The sequence below is a fragment of the Rhinoderma darwinii genome, chromosome 13 (genome assembly GCF_050947455.1).
Source record: "Rhinoderma darwinii isolate aRhiDar2 chromosome 13, aRhiDar2.hap1, whole genome shotgun sequence".
NCBI classification, from domain to species: Eukaryota; Metazoa; Chordata; class Amphibia; order Anura; family Rhinodermatidae; genus Rhinoderma; species Rhinoderma darwinii.
The window spans coordinates 44,447,075-44,471,042 of NC_134699.1; the positions used below are offsets into that span (position 1 = coordinate 44,447,075).

At 42.9% G+C, this 23,968-nt stretch overlaps 1 protein-coding gene across 1 annotated transcript in view; it reads left to right on the plus strand.

Moving 5' to 3' along the window:
• Positions 1–23,968, plus strand: part of MYO15B (myosin XVB) — a 101,986-nt gene that overhangs the window by 57,559 nt on the left and 20,459 nt on the right. The window contains exons 10-28 of the mRNA XM_075846653.1: positions 7,248–7,348; positions 8,764–8,831; positions 8,930–9,017; positions 11,712–11,810; positions 13,523–13,671; positions 13,795–14,079; positions 14,613–14,697; positions 14,794–14,922; positions 15,100–15,298; positions 15,407–15,494; positions 16,182–16,347; positions 16,454–16,563; positions 16,723–16,782; positions 17,889–17,964; positions 18,305–18,423; positions 21,759–21,877; positions 21,957–22,098; positions 22,174–22,285; positions 22,474–22,631. Of these exons, the coding sequence (XP_075702768.1) occupies positions 7,248–7,348; positions 8,764–8,831; positions 8,930–9,017; positions 11,712–11,810; positions 13,523–13,671; positions 13,795–14,079; positions 14,613–14,697; positions 14,794–14,922; positions 15,100–15,298; positions 15,407–15,494; positions 16,182–16,347; positions 16,454–16,563; positions 16,723–16,782; positions 17,889–17,964; positions 18,305–18,423; positions 21,759–21,877; positions 21,957–22,098; positions 22,174–22,285; positions 22,474–22,631 (2,353 nt within the window). The remainder of the gene's footprint in view (positions 1–7,247; positions 7,349–8,763; positions 8,832–8,929; positions 9,018–11,711; positions 11,811–13,522; positions 13,672–13,794; positions 14,080–14,612; positions 14,698–14,793; positions 14,923–15,099; positions 15,299–15,406; positions 15,495–16,181; positions 16,348–16,453; positions 16,564–16,722; positions 16,783–17,888; positions 17,965–18,304; positions 18,424–21,758; positions 21,878–21,956; positions 22,099–22,173; positions 22,286–22,473; positions 22,632–23,968) is intronic.

The following is a 23,968-nucleotide window of genomic DNA, read 5'->3' on the forward strand; positions in this document are numbered from 1 at the left end:
TAGCCCTCAAGCGTCCATTTAGATCAGCAGCCAAGCCACGCCCCAGAGGCTCCCATTTCAATGAGTGAGTTCTAATCTGCGATACCTAGGCATAAAAATCGCAAATAGCATTTTAAAAACAAACAAGATTAATCAAAAAACTCTTATTGAAGTTGTACGGGAAGATGTAAGGAAGCTAACCAAAATAAATCTGTCCTGGATAGCAAGGATAAATGCTTTCAAAATGAAAATACTACCGAAAATACTCTATGTTTCGCAATCTTCCCCTTCACTTGGATAAAGGAACTACAAGGTATTATGTCTCACTACATTTGGAGGGGAGGTAGAGGGAAAGTTAGAGTTTCTGTAATGATGGGGGTAGGGAAACGGACAAGTGAGCCCTAATCTACCCACCACTCTGTCCCTGCCTACTTGCAACGACCCGCCCTAGGCGATGGGGTACAACTGGGCGGCGGTCCCTACGCTCAGTAAGTGCACGAGACAAACAGACAAGGGTACACAAAGCTAAGGGAAAAGGGGCAGTTGCCCACGGCAACACCGTGAGCAACAAGAGTGGTGAACGAGCCGAGTCAAACCAGGAGTGTACGAGGTACCAAACGCAGAGCAGGAGAGTAGTCAGTATGCCAGGGTCAGTATGGAGCAGGATCAAATAGTCAGAAGCTGTAGCTGGGCCAGGAAACCACACGAGAAGAATCACAAGCAAAGGAGGAACAGGAAAGGCAGGTATAAATAGACAGAGGGCGGGAGCTAGCTCCGTCTGGCAAGGCTGCGATAGGCTCTCCCACTCCTAAGCCTGGCAGCCTGAGTGGTGGAAGCTGGAGTCAGTCTCAGAGACATAGACTCAGGTGCAGACTGATTGCCTATGGGCGTATACACAGAAGTTGTGCCTGGCAGATCCTTTACAGTACCCCCACTTTTATGATGGGCCACCGTACCCTTTCTAAGTGGACCTGGTTTATTGGGGAAACGGAGGTGGAACTTCCTGACCAATACCCCAACGTGAACATCCCGGGCGGGTACCCAAGTCCTCTCCTCAGGCCCGTATCCTCTCCAATGGAGCAGGTACTGGAGGGAGCCTTGGACCATCTAGCTGTCCACAATCTTGGCCACCTCGAATTCCACCCCCTCAGGGGTGAGAACGGGAACAGGAGGTTTCCTCGAGGGAGCCAAGGACGGGGAGCAGCGTTTAAGGAGGGAGGCATGAAACACGTCGTGTATTCGAAAAGATGGGGGCAGCTCCAGTCGGAAGGAGACAGGATTGAGGACTTCAATGACCTTATACGGCCCAATAAACTGGGGAGCAAACGTCTTGGACGGAACCCTAAGGCGCAAGTTCCTAGACGATAACCACACCAGATCCCCGACCATAAACAAGGGGTTAGCAGAACGTCTTCTATCAGCCTGAGTCTTTTGTACGCTCTGGGACGCCTCTAGGTTCTTCTGAACCTGGGCCCAGACTGTGCACAGTTCCCGATGAACGACCTCTACCTCGGGATTGTTGGAACTACCAGGTGAAACGGAGGAGAACCGTGGATTAAACCCAAAATTACAGAAAAAGGGGGAGACCCCTGACGAGTTACTGACCCGGTTATTAAGGGAAAATTCGGCGAGGGGAATAAATGAGACCCAATCATATTGACAGTCGGAGATAAAACACCTTAAATATTGTTCTAGTGATTGATTAGTCCTCTCAGTTTGGCCATTAGTTTCAGGATGGAAGGCAGATGAGAAGGACAGATCAATCTCCAACTTTTTACAGAAGGCTCTCCAAAACAATGAAACAAATTGTACCCCTCTGTCCGAAACAATATTGACAGGGACCCCGTGGAGACGCAGGATGTGTTTGACAAACAAGGTAGCTAACGTCTTGGCATTGGGTAGTTTCTTGAGGGGCACAAAGTGGCACATCTTACTGAAGCGGTCTACTACAACCCACACCACCGACTTGCCTTGAAATGGAGGCAAATCGGTGATAAAATCCATGGAGATATGGGTCCAAGGTCTCTGGGGAATGGGCAAAGAACGTAGTAAGCCCGCTGGTCGGGACCTGGGAGTCTTGGCCCTAGCACAAACCTCACAAGCGGCGACGTAGGCCTTAACGTCTTTAGGCAACCCAGGCCACCAATAGTTTCTGGCAATGAGGTGTTTGGTACCCAGGACGCCTGGATGACCAGATAGTGCGGAGTCATGATTTTCCCTAAGTACCCTTAGCCGGAATTGCAGGGGAACAAACAGCTTGTCCTCAGGAAGGTTCCCGGGAGCTGAACCTTGATCAGCCGCAATTTCAGAGACTAAATCAGAATCAATAGAAGAAATGATTATATCAGGAGGCAAAATACAAGCAGGATCTTCCTCCGAAGGAGGGCTGGCCATGAAGCTACGCGACAGTGCATCGGCCTTAATATTTTTAGACCCAGCCCTATAGGTAACCAAAAAGTTGAATCTGGTAAAAAATAGCGCCCATCGTGCTTGTCTCGGGTTTAGCCTCCGGGCAGATTCTAGGAAAACCAGATTCTTGTCCTTCCTCCAGGAAGTGGCGCCACTCTTCAAATGCCCATTTAATGGCTAAGAGTTCGCGGTTGCCAATATCATAGTTACTCTCAGTGGGCGAAAACTTCCTGGAGAAGTAGGCACAGGGACGGAGATGGGTGAGGGACCTGGTACCTTGGGACAAGACAGCCCCCACTCCCACCTCGGATGCGTCAACTTCCACAATAAATGGCTCCATTTGGTTGGGCTGAACCAGCACCGGGGCCGAGATAAAGCACTTCTTAAGGACCTCAAAAGCCTGGACAGCCTCAGGAGGCCAGTGGAGGAGATCAGCACCTTTGCGAGTGAGGTCCGTAAGACGCTTAGCGATGACCGAGAAGTTAGCAATAAATCTCCTGTAATAGTTAGCGAACCCCAAAAAACACTGTAGCGCCTTCAGGGAGGCAGGTTGGACCCATTCCGCCACAGCCTGAACCTTGGCAGGGTCCATGCGGAGTTCATGAGGAGTGAGGATTTGACCCAAAAATGGTATCTCCTGTACCCCAAACACACATTTTTCGGTTTTGGCAAACAGTTTGTTTTCCCGAAGGACCTGGAGCACCTTCCTGACATGCTCAATGTGGGAGGACCAGTCCTTGGAAAACACCAGTATGTCATCAAGGTACACTACAAGAAATACCCCCAGGTAATCTCTTAAAATCTCATTTATGAAATTCTGGAAGACCGCAGGAGCATTACACAACCCAAAGGGCATGACAAGGTATTCAAAATGGCCTTCGGGCGTGTTAAACGCAGTCTTCCACTCATCCCCCTCTTTGATGCGGATAAGGTTATACGCCCCCCATAGATCAAACTTAGAGAACCATTGGGCCCCCTGAACCTGATTAAAGAGATCAGGAATCAAAGGAAGGGGATACTGGTTCCTTACAGTGACCTTATTCAAGTTACGGTAGTCAATGCATGGCCTAAGACCACCATCCTTCTTCCCTACGAAGAAGAAGCCAGCACCTACCGGAGAAGTAGAGGGGCGAATGTAACCCTTGGCCAGGCATTCCTGGATATACTCTCTCATGGCTTCACGTTCGGGACAAGAAAGATTAAATATCCTACCCTTAGGGAGCTTAGCTCCTGGTACCAATTCGATAGCGCAATCGTATTCTCTATGAGGAGGTAACACTTCGGAGGCCTCCTTAGAGAAAACATCAGCGAAGTCCTGAACAAACTCAGGTAGCGTGTTCACCTGCTCAGGGGGAGAAATAGAATTAACAGCAAAACATGACGTCAAGCATTCATTACCCCATTTGGTAAGCTCCCCAGTATTCCAGTCAAACGTGGGATTATGCAATTGCAACCAGGGATGGCCTAAAACCAAATCGGACGATAATCCCTGCATCAACAGTACAGAGCACTGCTCCAAATGCATGGAGCCAACAAGGAGTTCAAAAACAGGGGTATGCTGTGTAAAATAACCATTAGCAAGAGGAGTGGAGTCGATACCCACTACCGGGACAGGTTTAGGCAAATCAATCAAAGGCATAGCTAGAGACATAGCAAATTCCACAGACATGATATTAGCAGAAGACCCTGAATCCACGATGGCACTGCCGGTAGCAGACCTACCACCAAAAGAGACCTGAAAGGGAATCAAGATTTTATTACGTTTCATATTTACGGGAAATACCTGTGCGCCCCAGTGACCTCCCCGATGATCACTTAGGCGCGGAAGTTTTCCGGCTGCTTATTCTTACGCCTAGGACAGGTGTTCACTTGATGCTTGTCATCCCCACAATAGAAGCAGAGACCATTCTTCCTGCGGAACTCTCTACGTTGTCGGGGGGACACGGAGGCCCCGAGTTGCATAGGTACCTCCGAGTCTTCCGTGGAAGAGCGAAGCGACGGGACCTCGGGGCGCATCATGGGGGAGTCAGAGGGGAAAACACAAAAACGTTCAAGTTGTCGTTCCCTGAGACGTCGGTCAAGTCGTACCGCTAAAGCCATAACCTGGTCTAGGGAGTCAGAATTGGGATAGCTAACTAGCAGGTCTTTCAGGGCGTTCGACAGGCCCAACCTAAACTGGCACCTTAAGGCAGGGTCATTCCACCGAGAAGCTACGCACCACTTCCTAAAGTCAGAACAATACTCCTCAACAGGTCTCTTACCCTGACGTAAGGTCACCAGATGACTCTCGGCAAAGGCAGTCCTGTCAGTCTCGTCAGAAATGAGTCCGAGAGCAGAAAAGAAAAGATCAACGGAGGAAAGTTCAGGGGCGTCAGGAGCCAAGGAGAAGGCCCACTCTTGGGGCCCTTCCTGGAGCCGGGACATAATTATACCCACCCGCTGGCTCTCAAAACCTGAGGAGTGAGGCTTTAAGCGAAAGTAGAGCCTACAACTCTCCCGAAAGGAGAGAAAAGTCCTCCGGTCCCCTGAGAACCGGTCAGGCAACTTGAGGTGGGGTTCAAGAGGTGAGGTGAGGGGCACTACCATGGTAGCGTCAGGCTGGTTGACCCTCTGAGCCAGGGCCTGGACCTGTAGGGAGAGACCCTGCATTTGCTGGGCCAGGGTCTCAAGGGGGTCCATAGTAGAGTCAGGGACCAGGGTAGACTAGGTATATGGGCTTGTGATTATGTAATGATGGGGGTAGGGAAACGGACAAGTGAGCCCTAATCTACCAGCCACTCTGTCCCTGCCTACTTGCAACGACCCGCCCTAGGCGACGGGGTACAACTGGGCGGCGGTCCCTACGCTCAGTAAGTGCACGAGACAAACAGACAAGGGTACACAAAGCTAAGGGAAAAGGGGCAGTTGCCCACGGCAACACCGTGAGCAACAAGAGTGGTGAACGAGCCGAGTTAAACCAGGAGTGTACGAGGTACCAAACGCAGAGCAGGAGAGTAGTCAGTAAGCCAGGGTCAGTATGGAGCAGGATCAAATAGTCAGAAGCTGTAGCTGGGCCAGGAAACCACACGAGAAGAATCACAAGCAAAGGAGGAACAGGAAAGGCAGGTATAAATAGACAGAGGGCGGGAGCTAGCTCCGTCTGGCCAGGCTGCGATAGGCTCTCCCACTCCTAAGCCTGCCAGCCTGAGTGGTGGAAGCTGGAGTCAGTCTCAGAGACATAGACTCAGGTGCAGACTGATTGCCTATGGGCGTATACACAGAAGTTGTGCCTGGCAGATCCTTTACAGTTTCGGGGAAATTTACTTATTTACACATGAAAAATGGAGGATTGGGGATACCGAACCTATTGTCTTATTACAAAGTTGCAATTATAGAGCCAATTAAATTTTGGTGGCAAGACAACGTAACCCCTGTGTAGGCTAAGCTAGAAGCCGCGTCTTTAATAAATGGATGGCATTTAAAACAACTTTTGATCTTTGATAGCTTGAGTCTGCCAACCCCACACAACCTCGCCCATATAGTGTTCAACACTCTTAGAATTTGGCGCCTTACACGTAAAGAACAAGGGGAATTCACTATTAATATCAAAACGATAGATTTTAAAAGGAGATACTTCCAGCATTTATTACAAAATTGGGAGGACAATTGGTGGGAACAATAATATAATAATGGGGTAAACAATAAAATCATCCATAGATGTGTATTACGCTGTGACACAATCCTGTCTGCACAGGCCGGGGTCGCACTGATAAATGGTGTCCTTACTTATCTCCCATTTGGTCCACACTCCCCAGCAAAATTTTTAGCACATTTTATCTCTTAAAAAGAAGACCATAATAGGAGAAAACCTCTTTAAAGAGGCTCTGTCACCATAATGTGATCGTCGCTGTAATGTAGATAACAACAGTGGTTTTTATTTTGAAAAACGATCATTTTTGACCAAGTTATAAACAATTTTAGATTTATGCTAATTAATTTCTTAATAGACAACTGGGCGTGTTTTTACTTTTGACCAACTGGGCGTTGTGTAGAGAAGTGTATGACGCTGACCAATCAGTGACCAATCAGTGTCATACACTTCTCATTGTTCCAGCCCAGCATGATTGTGCAGTGAAAGAAGCTGGGCTGGAACAATGAGAAGTGTATGATGCACTATCTACAGGCAGCTGTGTGTGGCATTATCTACAGAGGGATGTGTGTGGACTCTTTAATTTATTTTCTTAAAATTTATTGTTATGGTAACTCCCTTATAGAACCTAGCTACGCCTCTGTAGACATTACCTGCTGTAGACATTACCTGCATTCCTATGTAGCATCACAAATAACACTCAGTGATAACTCTGAGTAAAGATAATGTAGTAGATGTGATCTGCAGTCCTATGTATCACCACAGATAACTATACCAACACATATATAAACACACACAGAGGCATACATATATATATATATATATATATATATATATATACACACACACACGAACATAGAGACATATAAACACACACACATACTGGAACATATACAAACACAACCATAGACACATATAGACAATTACGATCTCTCCTTGCTGACAGGACCACAGGCTTCTTGCATTACGGGGTGTGACCAGATCTACCTCCTCTGCTCTTGCTCCTCGGCTCTTGTTTCCTCCGTGTGTGTAACGAGGTGCGGAAGACAGAGCAGAGGCACAGTCCAGTGGCGCCCCCTACATGTTGGGAGGGTGCAGCATGCAGCAACCTTACTCGCACAGGTCGCACAACCCTAAGAACCAGCCTTGTTTTGAATGGGCATGAAAATGGCTAATTAACTGGTTTTATTGACATTTCATTGGATTTACCTCCATTAACTTCTGCTTACAGAGATATTACAATTCCACCAGCCCCACCCATGCAAGCACCTCTTTTGCCACCTGCAGAAGACTCTGGCCTAGATCAGAGGTACTCATCAGCCATAAATGGAGGTAATCATAAATTAATGGTGATATGCTAATATGGATTTAGACATATAATTTAGTCATACATTATACAGTTTTAGAATACCACTCATCACCTTAGTGTGTTGTGCTAGATTAGGCAAAACACTAATGTCAAATTAGTCATAAACGTAGGATGGTTGCCCCCAATTTGCTGAGCATCATACATATCAATGCAGAAATTAGGATCACAAGTGGCTGGATCATCATGGCATGATTTATCATGATCTAATGAAGGGAGCAGTCTGGCCCTGTAAAGTGAGGTCTGAACATGGTAACATAGTCTGTAGGGCTAAAAAACAAGACACAAGTATATTGAGTTCAGCCTATTATCCTGTATTGTTGATCCAGAGGAAGGCGTAAAACCCCCATGAGGCAAAAGCTGATTTTCCTCATCTTATGGAAATAAAATCTTTAGTGGACTCCAAATATATCAGAATAAATCCTGGAACAACAACACATCTGCAGTACTCTAGTAACCATAACTTGTAATATTATTACACTCAAAAAAGGCATCCAGGCCCCTCTCGAACTCTTTTAGTCAATTCAACATAACAATTTCCTCTAAAAGAGAGATCCATGGTCTCACTGCTCTTAGGGTATGTTCACACGCAAACAGCTCCTGAATTTCAGACGTTTTTACATGTACTCGCGTTTTTCGTGGCGTTTTTTACGGACGTAATTGGAGCTGGTTTTCATTGGAGTCAATGAAAAATGGCTCCAATTACATCCCAAGAAGTGTCCTGAACTTCTTTTGACGAGCCGTCATTTTGCGCGCTGTCTTTTGACAGCGACGCGTAAAATGACAGGTCGTCGGCACAGTACATCGTAAACCCATTGAAAGTAATGGGCAGATGTTTGCCGACGTATTGGAGCCGTCTTTTCAGGCATAATTCGAGGCGTAAAATGGCTCCATTACGCCTGAAAAGAGGTTGTGTGAACCCAGACTAACAGTAAAAAAAAAATCCATATGTCGTTGCTGTTTTCGTAGTAGAAACCGTATTTCCTCTAGACATAGAGGATGTCCCCTTGTTATAGTTACAGTCCCGGTTATAAATAGATCATAAGACAGATCTCTTTAGTGATCTTTGATATATTTATACATAGTTATTAGGTCACCCCTCAGCCATATTTTTTTTTCTAACTAATTAACTCTAATTTTGGTAATCCTTCTGGGTACTCTAGTCCAGCCATTCAATTTATTACTTTGGTTGACTGCATTTGAACCCACTCAAGCTCTACTAAATGAACTGGAAACCTCCAAATTATTGTGTTCTGCTCTACCCATGAAACTGGAGGGCAGCTGTTCAAGTAATGTATATAAATATGAGCCAATCCAATACTATACAACTTTGAGATGAGTTTCCATCTTAAGTCTACATTTTTATTCAACTTTATTTTAGGTATGAGTGGTTCCCAAAGAATGGACATGTATGTGGATCAGCTCTTCAATCCTGTGTTTACACCAACAGTTAGTAAAATCTCTATGTTTTTACTCTTTGGTTTATCTCTAATATGAAAATGGTTCTGCTTTGATACACATCTCACATCTCCACTTATGTGTGGCAGGATATGGAGAGATCCGAAAACCTCAACAGACGCATGAAAGGTGGTGGAGGTATTGGGCCAACGAGACAAAATGCTTTCGGCTCCCCCGGTGAGTTTAGGCATCAGAGAGAAAACATGCAAACTAAAGGCTTAAATTACTTTTCCTTGTTTTCCATAAATGGCATTTGTGTTATTTAAGGATTTTACAAACGTTTAGATTAAGTGGAGGACAAATGGAGCCGAGTTGCCGAATTGTGTGTTATTTGGTATTTAATAAGTTACGTTCTTCTCGAAGTTAAAGGGGCTGTCCGGTTTTTTATTTATTTATAGAATAGGAAATCATACAGCCTTCTAATATACATGTATTATAAGTTCTGCTCATATTCACTGCATATCATATCACCAGAGATATATTTTGTTACCATTTAACCGTGGTTCATTCATTTGCCATCTTGGCATAGTCAAATTATGACATATGACAATGATATGTCTTTATTTCTAGTGCTTGAGCAATTTATATTGACACCATAAATGTAGCGAGGTAGATCAACATTTCTGCTCTGCTTGTCTGAGTAATAAAGTATTTTTTCTGTTGTTTATATTTTTATATGTTTTTATAAATTATTCAGTTAATTCTAAAAAGATTTTTCCAAGAAATCCAAAAAGATGAGGATCTAATAGCCTCACATCTCTATGCTTGCTATTTTACTCTATTTGTTGGCTTCTTACACCTAAATAGAGGGTGCAGGAGATCAGGGGATATAGCTCAGACTGCACTATCTGTGTGTCTACCTACTACCCACCCTACGCATTTCTTTACTAGATTATATATCTGCCGTAAATCAGCAGGGGCTTGCAGAGTCAGAATATAATAACTTCTAGCAAGTACAATGTATTAAGCACAGAATCGTATGTAACATGGATATTTATGCCAGCCAGGCCATGATGATGTACGGCAGATATATAATCTAGTAAAGAAACGCGTAGGGTGAGTAGTAGGTAGACACACAGATAGTGCAGTCTGAGCTATATCCCCTGATCTACTGCACCCCCTATTTAGGTGTAAGGAACCAACAATCAGAGTCGAATAGCAAGCATAGAGATGTGAGGCTATTAGATCCTCATCTTTGTGGATTTCTTGGAAAAATCTTTTTAGAATTAACTGAATTTATAAAAACATATAAAAATATAAACAACATAAAAAATACTTTATTACTCAAACAGGCAGAGCAGAAATGTTGATCTACCTCACTACATTTATGGTGTCAATGTAAAGTGTGCAAGCACTAGAAATAAAGACATATCATTGTCATATGTCATAATTTGACTACGCCAAGATGGCAAATGAATGAATGAACCACGGTTAAATGGTAATAAAATATATCCCTGGTGATATGATACGCAGGGAATATTAGATACAAATTCGAGGAACAACTATAAGGAAATTAGTATTTACAGTGAATTTATAAGTTCTGCTCACATACATTCTCATGGTGCATGAGGCCCCTGTCGCAGTAGAATGGTATAGCCCATAGATTAGTCCTGTGTAAGGTATCCACAGGCTAACTGAATATGACTAAACATGGCATCAGTTATGTGACCACTCCTCGGACACACACATCATGCGACCCCCTAGCTTTCAGTTAGCAACACGGTTACATGACATACATGTGTTGGGGCCGCATAGAGGACACTTAATGGGTTGGCCCACGAATAACATTTATCACCTATTCACAGGATAGGTGATAAATGTATGATCGCTTGGGGTTCGACCATTGGGACCCCCAGTAATCACGAGAATGAGGGTCCCGTGTCCCTGTCCCCGTTTAATCGGAGAGGAGATCCCGCATGAGAACTATCACTTCATTCATTGTCTAATAAAAGTTGAAGAAAATAGCTGAGTACAGCGCTTGGCTATCTCTGTCAATCCCATAGAGAATGAGTAAAGTGGTAGCACTCGTGGCCACTACTTCATTCAAACAGGGGACACGGGACCCTAGTTCTCATGATCGCTTGGGGTCCCAGCTGGGAGGGGCTCTCAGCCATAATAAATGTATCACCTATCCTGTAGATCGGTGAGAAACCTGGCAATAAGTGTTCAGATCTTATGCAGTGCCACAACTCTGTAGAAATTAAGCATTATATGGTGCGCATAAAAATCAATGGCTTGCCTATGTAATACATGGACGTGTATCATCCTCAACATGAAGAGATGTTCTTTGCAGTCCCTGTTTGTTCTGGATTTGAGATGAGAATCCTGATTGGGGGACCACGATCAGTTAAAGGGCTTGTCCAGGATTATAAAACTTAGGTGCTTTCTTCCAAAAACAGAACTACACCAGTCCATGGGTTGTGTCTGGTATTGCAGCCCAGCTCCATTGAAGTAAATAGGGATGAGCTGCAATACTGCACACAACCTGTGGACAGGTGTGGTGTGCTTTTAATAAGAAAGACATTTTTCTAATCCTGGACATCTCCTTTAACTCAGAATTTCCTAAAAGTCTACATGGTGACTGGGAATGCCTCTGTGCAGGTGAAATGCTGCGGGGACTTCGGACTTTGTTCTCAGGATCAGCGTAGGTCCCAGAGATGGAATTTTCTCCGATCATAATGTTATGGCATATCCTAAAGATATGCCATAAAACGGTTAAATGGGAATACCCAATTAAGGATATATTGCACTATGACACAAAGAATTAAAAAAAAACTATACATAAACTATTTTTATTAGTGCAAATCAAATCTTACCTTGCCATTACATTATAAAAAATTCTCATGATTGTTAACTTCTAATTGTGCTTAGGCTATACAGGGATGGGTTCAATGCCTTCGTATGCAATGCCTATGATGAATGGATTGATGCCTGCAATGGGAAATATGCCAATGATGCCCAATATGCCAGGTAAGCATATTATAGGCAATTACATTATCTTGGAGTTCATGTCTAAAAGAAGACACACACACATATTGATGCATTTTGAGCTTAAAGATGTTTCTTTAACTTAATAATCTGAAAGATCGCTGAGACCTCCACAGATTATTGAAATGAACAGGAGAAGTGCTCAGTCGAGCGCAGTGTTCCTTCAGCTGTACTGGGATCATTTCGGCTCTACTCAGAAAGACAAAGTTAGCTGAAGACAGGCTCATAGACTTCTATGAGTACGTCTTCAGCTAAAACTGCCATTCCGAGAAGAGCCGATGTTATACCATTATAGCCACAGGGGCACTGGGCTCGGTTGAGCACTTCTCCCCCTTCGTTACAGCGAACCCGGACCCCCATTGATCAAAACTTCGGACCTTTCACTTTGTCATGTCAAAAGATTTATGAGACAACAGTTACTCTTTAAGTTACTCATTTTATGCAACCTTTACACCCTCAGTTAACCAAGGCACAAGCAAAAATCAATTATTATAATATACTTGTTATAACTTGAATTAAAAATTCGCTAGTAATGAATTTAGTGTAGAGACAATATTATCTGACAACCATATTGGGCAATTTTGCAAGACATACAAAATTTGAGGTAGCCAAATCATCCTTATCAACAATTTACATGCAGCCAGTGACATTTTCCAGGCTCAAAGTTTATTAAACGGTTATTCCTATCTTATAAAATAATGGTATATTGCTAGGATATTTCAACACTTTATGTTGGGTGTGGGTCCAACCTCTGAAACACCCATCGATCTTGAGAATATAGGGGCCATAGCGCTGATTTAGCACTGCGTCCCCTTCTATGTTTTCCTTGCACAGTGGGCCTCATTGTTTTGAATGGGGCTGCCCTGCACAGTGGGTAGCCGGGGTGACGGTATGTTGGGAAAAGGATGCGGCGATAATTCAGTGCTGCAGCCCTTCATTTTTCAGGATCCTAAAGTCATGGCATATTCTAGCAATATGCCATGAGTTTATAAGATGGGAATACACCTTTTAAGGTAGGGGCAGTCAAAATCTTTTTTTTTTTCTTAATATGCACAGTTTACCTATTAAATGGCTATCATTTTTATTTTATTTGTTGGGTTATTCTAGTCACTTTAGCCTCCTTCTTGTGATAGGCATGATATCTGCACACGTTTTTTTTTTCTGCAAATCCCTGTAAATTTTAATCGTATAAACCACTTCTAATAGGTTAAATAGCCCCTTAACAGTAAGGCTGGGTTCACACGAGCACATTAACGTCCGTAATGGACGGACGTATTTCGGCCGGAAGTCCCGGACCGAACTCAGTGCAGCGAGCCGGGCTCCTAGCATCATAGTTATGTACGATGCTAGGAGTCCCTGCCTCTCTGCCGGACAACTGTCCCATACTGTAATCATGTTTTCAGTACGGGACAGTAGTTCCACGGAGAGGCAGGGACTCCTAGCGTCGTACATAACTATGATGCTAGGAGCCCGGCTCCCTGCACTGAGTTCGGTCCGGGACTTCCGGCCGAAATACGTCCGTCCATTACGGACGTTAATGTGCTCGTGTGAACCCAGCCTAAAATAGGTTTTCAAATGTTTGGCTTTATTTTAATATAGATGTGCAGTTTGGGGGGTTAGAGTTATGAATAACATTGGTGCAACCAGTAGATAAACAAAAAGACAACGTAAAAAAACCCTCTGTTTTATTATAGCTATGATGCCTCAAATAATGCCCCAGCAATTTATGCCACAAATGATGCCTCAGGCAGTGCCCATGCCCCAGCAAATGGTGCCTTCTATGGACCCTGCACAATTAGCTGCACAACAACAAGCGTTTATTCAGCAACAGGCCTTGCTTTTGGTAAGTACTCTTGTCTAATTCATAATGCTAAATATGCCAGCACTGTACCCTGGTCACCCTGCATTTTCTACAATGTGTGCCTATGGTTAGATATTCTGATTATAGCCCTTCTACTTTTCCTAGGCCCAACAGATGACGCTCCAGGCAACAATGCTGTCTCAGCAGCAACAACAGGATCCACCTCATAGTAACAGAGCTCGTTCTCCCCCTCCTAAACCAGCTACTAAGCCAGCACCAGCATCTAAACCATCCCCTGCCCCTGCCCCTATCCCAGCTCCGGCTCCAAAATCAGTCCCTGAGCCACCTCCAGCCCCTTCTTCAGCCTCTTCTCCAGACATGGCTCCAGCCACTAGTCCGCTTCCTCAAGTACCCAAGCCAGTGACTCAGAAGCCGCAAACACCAGTAGAGGTAATACATAAAGAAAACTAAATGTGGAACAGCAGCTGTCTGATATAATATGTGTTTACACCTAAGAAAGAAAGCAGCTTGTCCAGTATTCATGCAATATGTGAGACCCAGCCCACAACTGGACATGGTACAATGCCAACATAACAGGAAAAAACTTATACAGAAACATTTCAGCTTTTCCCACATGTAGTATAAACCCTATTGTGTAATGAGTCAAGTAGACATTATTTATCATCTGTGTTATTACAATTACTCAAGATTTAGGCAGCTGCCTCCAGCATGGACTACATTCTGAGATCTTTTTTGGACAGTGAACTATTATACTAAAAGAAATTACGCTACCTCTAGTGAAAAAATTAAATAATAACTGGGACCCAGTTTTGGTTCCACAATCATCTCTTCTGATAGGTCTGTCCAGCCTGACACACAGAGTGGGTCTTTTGTGAAGGAAACGCTGGGACGCTGGTCAGGGAACCTGTAAGGGCAGAGTATCAAGTGAATAGCATATTATTACATTAGGATTTGTCCTCTAGGTGTATTGGGATGAAGAGAATGAGTCTGAGTATACTTACCAAAGACAAACATTCCAGCAGAAGAGGCAGTTCTTCCAACAAATGGGTGAGCACAGATCAGAGATTAAGACCAAATGCATTTATAAAATTTAAAATTGATCATTAACAATTTTTGTTTTTAAACTTTTACCAACTTTTAAAGTAAGCCAAGGGATTCGTGTAAAATCAGTCAAGCCTCCCTCTAAGATCTTACTTCCAAATCAAAAAGTAGAACCGGAAAATGACAGTGATGAGGAACCACTGGAACCACCTGAACCCGAACCTCAGCCAGGTGACCATGTTTTCAGTTCTATAAGATGTATGGTATAACGAGATCAATTAACGCAGACTTAATTGCCATTATGTTATACATGTTGAGTAGTGAATTACTGCCACTTCTTGATGACCTTTTTGTTTCTCTGTTAACATAGATAAATAATAAATGAATTCTGTTTTTTTATGTTTAAAGAAATAACAATCAGAAAGGCACCGCCAATTGTGCCACCTCCTGCAAGCAAAACTCCAGAGACTCCAGAGAAAGAGACGACGAGAGCTACTAGTATAGTAAAAGGAGCTCCTAAAGTCAAACCCAGTCGAGAGATAAGAGAAATAATCAAGATGTATCAAAGCCGTCCTCAACAAGAACCTAAACCTTTCGAACCCGTCAGGTGAGATCTTAATAGGTTTACCGTACAAATGGGTAGTCAGAGATGAGTTTGTATTTGTTCTCTTGACTCCTGAATTTATTTATAAATGATCAAACCTACATTCCTTAGGAGACCAGTACAAAACTTCATGAAGAAGAAAGACCCCAAAGAAGAAGCTCTAGAGAGACTCAAAAATGCTGGGCCCCCTCCATCCACAGTAAGATACAATACTTTGCGACTTAATAAATGTTATTATATACAGTTATGGGTTATTATATAAATATACATCTTGATGTTTTTTTCTCTCCTGATCGTCTAACTCATACTTGTCTACTTTTAAAAATTAACACAATTTGTTTTCTATACAGACGCCATCCACAAGCAAATGTCATGCTTCCATAATAATAGCTAAACTGCCTCCATAAACCATGCTATTAGAGTGTCCCAACAACAAACCCAGCAAACTGGTTCTATAAACAAACGTTCCAGGAAAGTTTCCTACACAAACGGTGCCAGCATAGTGCCCTATAATCAATACTTTTGGCAGAGAGTCGCACATAAAAAGTCTCAGCATAGTGCTACCCTCAAATGGCCATAAAATGAAGTGATAAAATTCTGTCCGCCTGCACCCGCAACAATAGGGTGCTCAATGCATATATATATATATTTATCCAGCTCCTCTGCTGGGCATCTGGAAGATCTCCCAGACAATGTGGGAGAAGTGGGAAAGTTTGCCTTAACTTCTACCATAATTTAAATATTGTACTTGCGCTTGGGGCTGCCAGGGCAGCATTTCGGTTTCTGGACTTCCTGTCATGTAGGAGAGAAAAACAAAACCCGGTGTATCTGGAAGAAAAGTAGCAAAACGCAGCAAACAAACCAAAACTAATCATTTTCCTTCAAGGACTCCTTGGATGCCCCAGCACCACCTCCTCCACCTCCTCCACCTCCTGCTGAGAAGACGAATGAGATGTCCAATTCTATTCGAGAAAAGCAGAAGCCACTTTTAGGCCTGTTTCAATCTGGTTTACTTCCTCACGCCCCAAAAGTGCCGACTTTTAAGGGAACAGGTACAGAGAAAAAGTGATTTATGTGTTTTCTTTTTATATAACTTTTATGTCCATCATTCTTTAATGGCCTGGTTCTTACTCCCTTTGTTCTAATTTCTACTCTCAGGAAGGTCTCTTGAAGGTGATCACACCACAAAGTCTTCAATCAGCAAGCACATTGCTAGTGTCTTCTTCTCATACAGTGATATGAACTGGAGACTTTATGTGCGAAAGGAGGTAATATCAATCAGATGTATCCTGTAGAACTTAAGTATATGCACCATTAACTCCAGTGTGAAAAACAATCACATCTACCTAAGTATATACTGTATAATATGATTATTTTACCGTTTTCTTATTGAATCTTGTAAAAAATATTATTAATTTTTTTAACAGATCTTCTATCCAAAAGAAAAATTCACTCACCCATACTACCTGAACCTTCTTTGTGAGCAGGTAAAGTGAAGAGTAAATCATGAGTTTTAATTCCTTATATCTATTAAGATTAAAGGGGTTTGACCATCAGGATAGCCAGGGTTTCCAACTGCCCTAAATTCCACGACAGTCAAAAAAAATGTCATTTTTTACAGCGATGTAAAAAATTATTGTCGCGTCTGTGTTCAGATTATTAGGATTGGAATTATCATCATTTTAGACAGAAACCAAGTCAAAATACAGGGAGGCATACAGACAAGGGCTATGAGGGGATCCAAATCCCCGTCGTAGCCTTGGATCCACTCATAGCCTTGGTCTGTATGCCTCCCTGTATTTTGACTTGGTTTTTGTCTAAAATGCTTTACACTTTGGATGATTTTTCTTGTCCACAAATACTTGAGAAATAGCGTACCCGTCGTCTTTTGCACTATTTGCACTATATTTCATTGAGGTTTTAGAACCCGGACTGTGTTAGGATCTATCTTCGTGGCTAATGTGTCCGTTTATGTATTATTTCAATTGTATGGTCTTCTAATAAAGAATTATATTTTTGTGTAGAGATTCTCTGTATAGGTGTTCATATCTTATAGTCACACAGTTCGATAAGTGTGCTAAATATATTGGCCCAATCGTTTCAGTAGGTGTTATATCCTGTGGTTAGTTGATACATATTGATCTTGGGATAACCCCTTTAAAGGAGAAGTTTGTGATGAGACAAACACTTTTAGTTTCAGTCTAGCAATCAATCTACTGTATATCTCTCTCTCCTACTTTAATATTTTTAATCTACTCCACCAGTAAGTACAGGCACAATAGTTAAACACCTTTAAACCGATTTATTTTAGTGGTAGGTTATATTATTGTATATGCACTCGTCAACATTGAAATTGCAAAACCAAAAAGGGCAAGCCTTTAGGTTATGCAAATCGAGAAAGAATCCGGTGTCGCTAAGATCTGAAAATGATCAAATTTTCAAGCACCTCGCTCCAATCTGTGGCACGTGTGAGGGGCATGAAAGCCAGATTGAAAGCAACATTTTTTAGCCACATAAAACCAAAAAATCTGATCAAGTGGTGTGGGATGGTTGTGCGATGCCTCCTGTAAAACCATCTCTCTTGTCACCCTAGATAATTAGAGACACTTATTCAGAGACCGGTTTTAAACTTACTCGAGAGGAAAGGAGGAAGATGAGAGATTTTTTAAGTAAGTATGGGAACAGGAACATGTGTAAATTGTCTGATTTTATTACCTTTGAAGAGAAGAGTAATTATTATTATTACTTAGATTGATTAAGCCAATTCTATTGGCACCAATGAGCATAAGATATACACGTCCATAATACAGCTGTGTGCGGAACCATATATTTAAAGCTAAAAACAAGATCAGATTCTCACATTTTTTGAGAAAGGATTTCCTGATCTCACATGATGGATCCTCATCTATTTTTGGCTATTAATATATGGCTCCAGGCCATTATATATATGTGTGAATGCAGCCTAAGAATGAATAGAGAAGTGACAAGCCTTGTAAACTTTGTTATTAGATGAGTTCCAAGTCGGAAGTGATGCCAGTTCTATCCTGGAGGATTCAATCAAGAAACGAATTGTCATAGCTGCCCGGGATAATTGGGAAAATTATTTTTCCCGCCTCTTTCCTGTTACTGTGAGTAGATTCCACTATAGGCATTATGTGGCTTCAATTTTAACCTGTTAGGGTGGATTCACACGCGACAAATTTTGTTGCTGAAATTCTTTCTAATGAAAATCTGTTCCATTCATCTGAATGGAACTGTTAGAAATCCATGTGGTTACTGCAGAAACAAACATTCAGATTAATAGAACTGATTTCAATTAGCAAAAATTTCTGCAACAAAATCTGCATCGTGTGAATCCACCTTTATACCTACAAACCCTGGTTGAGCCAGATGAAGGCAAAAACGACACTTGAGAGGCATACACCAAGTTATTATAAATTAGAAAACAATCCTTCCTGATCCCTGCTGGCAATTTGGCAGATCGCTGAATCAACATTATGCATTAATACCAGTCAGCCTGTTTTTATGTCTAATCTTTTCTTAAATCTTTCCACAATTTCAGTGATTACCACGTCCTGTATGAGCAAGTTCCGCAACTTTCCAGTTCCGTTATTAAAGTAGTGCCTTGACTTTGTTCCAGGGGTGATTTATTTGTGACTAAATGCATTATAAGGCTGATTACGCTCTACGCCATTTCTCTAGGCTTAGCAGTATATGATGTCATCGGGAGGATTGTGCCAAATTAAGAGAAAAAATAATGTAACCTCAGGGGCATAACTAGGAAAGACTGGGCCCCATAGCAAATTCTTGACTTGGCCCCCCCAGATGCCACAAGCAGCCCCCCCTTATAGTGCCCTATGTAGAATGGGCCATACAGCCCTCCTGTAGACAGTGCTATACAGCCCCGGCTATAGACAGTATCACACCCCACTTGTAGATTACTCTCCTCACCTCCCCCTTGTAGATAGTGCCGTACAGCCCCCCTTAGTAGATAGTGCTACACAGCTCCCCCCTTAGTAGTGCCACACAGCCTCTTGTATATAGTGCCTCACAGCTCCCCATGTGTATAGTGCCACACAGCTCCCCCTTGTGTATAGTACCACACAGCTCCCCTTTGTGTATAGTGCCACACAGCTCCCCCTTGTGTATAGTGGCACACAACTCCACCTTGTGTATAGTGCCACACAGCCCCCCCCCTCCTTGTATATAGTGTCACAAGGCAATGGCGCCTCTGAGAAAGTTGTATCAGCCAGGGGGATGTCAATCAAACATGAAAAGATGGGTTTGGAGGCAGGACTGTGTGACTCTTCAGGATAATGGCACTGCCCCATGACCTTTTAAGTAATTAGCATATAGGATTTTAAAGATTTTGCTGCATCTGAAAAAAAACATACATTTGGAAATATTGTCAGGTCATGTATTACCGCATGGTAACCGAGCTCAGTACATACATACAGCACCAGAACCAAGCTCAGTACATATAAACACCCCCAGAACCAAGCTCAGTACATATATACAGAACCACAAAGAAGCTCAGTACATATATACAGCACCAGAACCAAGCTCAGTACATAAATACAGCACCAGAACAAAGCTCAGTACATATATACATCCTCAGAAACAATCTCATACATATATACAGCACCAGAACAAAACTCAGTACTTAAATACAGCATCAGAACAAAGCTCAGTACATATATACAGCCCCAGAACCAAGCTCAGTACATATATACAACACCAGAACAAATAAAGCTAAATTTAGTGCAACCCCTGCCGTATGGGTTTGTAAGGCGTAAAACTACAGCTCCGAGCATGGCTCGAACAATAGTAAGGATATTCTGGGAGATGCTGTTTCACAAAAAAACAACATACCACCCATCATCTTGCTGCAGATCATACAGTGACTACAGTACTGATTAGAGGCAGAATAAACATTTACCTTAAGTGACTCACCGGTGACGTCTCAAATTCTAGTTCTTTTCTTCTCCCTCCGGTCCAGACCTCGATGATGGATTTCGCCTAGCCATGACCCATTTCTGCAGCTTTCCGCTCAGATGTCTTCAGCTTCTCACTTTTAAAAAATTTCTGCACCTATAAACGAAGTTAAAATTATCAACACCTCTAAATATAATAAAGCGCCATACACTGCCCCTCTAACCATAATAGCGCCATACACTGTGTCCCTGATTATAATAGTACCATACACTGTGTCCCACACACACACCGTAGATAGTGCCCCCATAGCCTCCTGTAGATATTGACCCCCATAGAGCCTCTGTATGTAGTGCCCACATATGGACTCCAGAGCTGCAAGGCAATAGTGCTAACCACTGATCCACCATGCTGCCATACATATAGCTTCTCCTATAGTGCTCCACGTATAGTCCACCTCTGCAGATAGTACCTCACATATAGCTCCCCATGTATATAGTGTCCCACATATAGCCCACACCTGTAGACAGTGCCCTACATATAGCCCCCTGTAGCTAGTGCTCCACAGGTAACCCACCCTTGTATATAGTGTCCCACATATAGCCCACCCCTACAGATAGTGCCCTACAAATAGCTCCCCTATAGATAGTGCTCTGCATATAGCCCACCCCTGTATAGTATCCCACATATAGCTCGCCCTGTATATAGTGGCCCACATATAGACCCCCTGTATATAGTGCCCTACATCCCCACATATAGACCCTCCTGTATATAGTACCCCACATCCCTACATATAGACCCCCTGTATATAGTGCCCCACATATAGACCCCCTGTATATAGTGGCCCACATATAGACCCCCCTGTATATAGTGGCCCACATCCCCACATATAAACCCCCCTTTATTTAGTGGCCCACATCCCCACATATAGACAATGCAGATCTGCTCTCTTCTGAGCAGGTCTGCTGGAGCTGAACGACGCAAGCAGCGCGTCGTTCAAAAGCGCTGATTGGCCGCTAGCGTCGTTGAAAGGCGCTGATTGGCGGGGCAAGTCATTTTGCCCTGCCAATCAGCGTCATTGTAAGGCGCTGAATGGTCGGGCACGGAATGTGCCCGGCTATCCAGCGCTGATGCGTGTATTTGTACCTGCGTGCTATAGACGCAGGTACAATTACTGCAAGAGGGGGTGACTATCGCTAGCACCAGGGCCTCCTCCGGTGGTGCTAGCAACAGCCCTGGGTATGAGAGGGCCTGTGTCGCCCGGCCCATACATGTTAGAGGCTTGGCGGCACAGGCCCCGTAGTGGCGTCGCTACCGCTGTAGCAGCCATAACGGCTGCTAGTGGCGCCAACGAGCATATGGGAGGTGTGTCAGCTGGCGGTACGGGCCCCCTCAAGCCACGGCCCCGTAGCGGCTGCTACCGCGATAGTTACGCCACTATGTAACCTAACATGTTGTGATAAACCTTGATTATACTCTGTGTATCTGGAGAGTAGGGGACTGAAATAATACTGTCCCCTTTTGTTTGTAGTTGGATGATGATGTAGAGCAGATTCTCGTAGGAGTTTCACACCGAGGTTTTAGGCTTCTGAAGGAAGTGAACTCAACAGGAATCCAACAAAAACATCTGAAGACTTTGTGCAGCTACAGGTAATGTGAAGTATAATGGTGGATAGATTTGGAGATTTAACTAGTATAGGACATGTTAATATAAATATTTTTATTTCAGTTTTGCAGATATTCTCTCAGTTGAAATGTCTGGTATTCGTACGTTACGCTTTTTTCTACGTAATGAGGATCTGCAGTTACACTCTGACCATGCTCAGGCTCTGAAGACTTTGTTACAAACCTTTTTGCAAGAGCTAGTGAAGGTGAGAAAGGAGCAGTGATAGACATAGGTATAGCTTTGCACTCTTGAATGTCTTAATTCCATTTTGTTTTTTTAGGACTCAAACCATGTGGTTGCACTGCGAAGTCATATAACCGATGACAAGAGTCTTCTTCAATTTAAAAAGGGTGACATCATCAAAGTGCTGCCAATGGATGGATTGGAATCAGGTACTGGACTGTCAAATTAGTATGATAAACATGATATTAGAATAGCCTGTCTGTGGACGTTCATTGTTCTCTTCTATTGCATATTAAACATAACATCTGATTTTTACTAAGAACCAGTTACTAAGCAGTAATTTTAGAACTCACGGAAATGAAACAGTATAAGAAGCTGTTAGTCTCTTGTTCCATAGGATGGCAGTTCGGTTCTCTTGGGGGTCGTTCTGGTATTTTCCCCTCTCGATTTGTACAACCAGCTGCTGTCCCAGACTACTACAGTGTGGTAGAGAAGAGAGACAACCTGGAAAGCAAAGCTCGACCCCGGGGGCTCCAGAGGACAGTAAGCAAGGAGGTAAGAGCTGCAAAGTCATGGAAAAAGATCAGATTAGTATGGAATGGACGGGGTTATATAATTCTGGCAAATAACAAGATATTAAAGAGCCTATGAGGAGCAGGAGGGAAGTTACGGAAGAATTGTAAAGAAAAAAGTTACATCAGGGATGGGTCAGTAGAAGAATGTAGAATATTGCATACAATTTTTTTTTTCCAGGCATTACTTATTATAGGGAAGGGAGAAAACGAGTAAGTTCCTGGCAAAAATAGTTCAAAATCAGAAATAAAATAAATGAGAGAAGAATGATATTTACGAGGCAAATGAAAAATTAAATAATATATTTGTACACGACCGTAAAAAGCGTCCGTAATTGTGGACCAATGTCCGTGTCCGGGCCCTAGAAGTGTACCGCAACAGATAGGTCATGTCCGTTCTTTTGCATTTTATGGGCCTTGCTGCCATGCTTTATATGGGAGCACGGGCTGAAAATGCGGGCGGGCGGCCGGCCGTGATAGCAGTCAGGGCCCGTGATTACGGGCACGGCCGTGTGTATGAGGCCTAAGTTATTTCCCCCAACTGTATATCTCAAGGATGGCTTATACAGAGAAGAGTCTGAATACATATTTGGATATGATTTAATTTCCCAAATTAAATATTCATCAGAAAAAATTGTAAGATCGACCAATAGAAAAAAATATAAATAAAAGAGGATGTCCTAATGGTCTCCCTGTGGAGATATATAGGAAATGTGGATATACATAGATTAAAAATGTATTGCACGTTTTTGGTAATTCATCAAGGGGGGATGGAACACTCAGACTCAATGCATGAGGCACCTAAAATTTAGACTCCTAAGGGGACTAAGAATAGGGCAGGCCTTAGGGCATATAGACCAGATCAATACAAATATTAAAATTATTGACAATGTTTTGGCCTCAAGATTGGTCAGGGTGATAAAATCATTAGTGGAAAAAGATGAATGTGGATTTATGCCTCAAAATTCTACTCTGCATAACATATTTTGGTTGCGTGCAAATTTATAAATGGGAAACTCCGCTGAGCGCCACTTTATGCTGTCTTTAGACATTATTAAAGTGTTTGACATTGTGAAGTGGTATATCCTGTGTAGTATTTTGGATCGGTATGGTTTTGGTCAGGTCGTTGTTGGTTGTCATTAGAAATAAAGATAAGAAGTAAAACTAAAAGTTTTTGCCAGAACTAAAAGTGTACCTATACTTTAAAAAAACTTTTGACATGTCATAGTGACATGTCCGAAGTTCTGATCGGTGGGGGTCCGAGAACTGAGACCACAAAGATTGCTAAAACGAAGTGGTAGAAGCACACGGGTGAGCGCT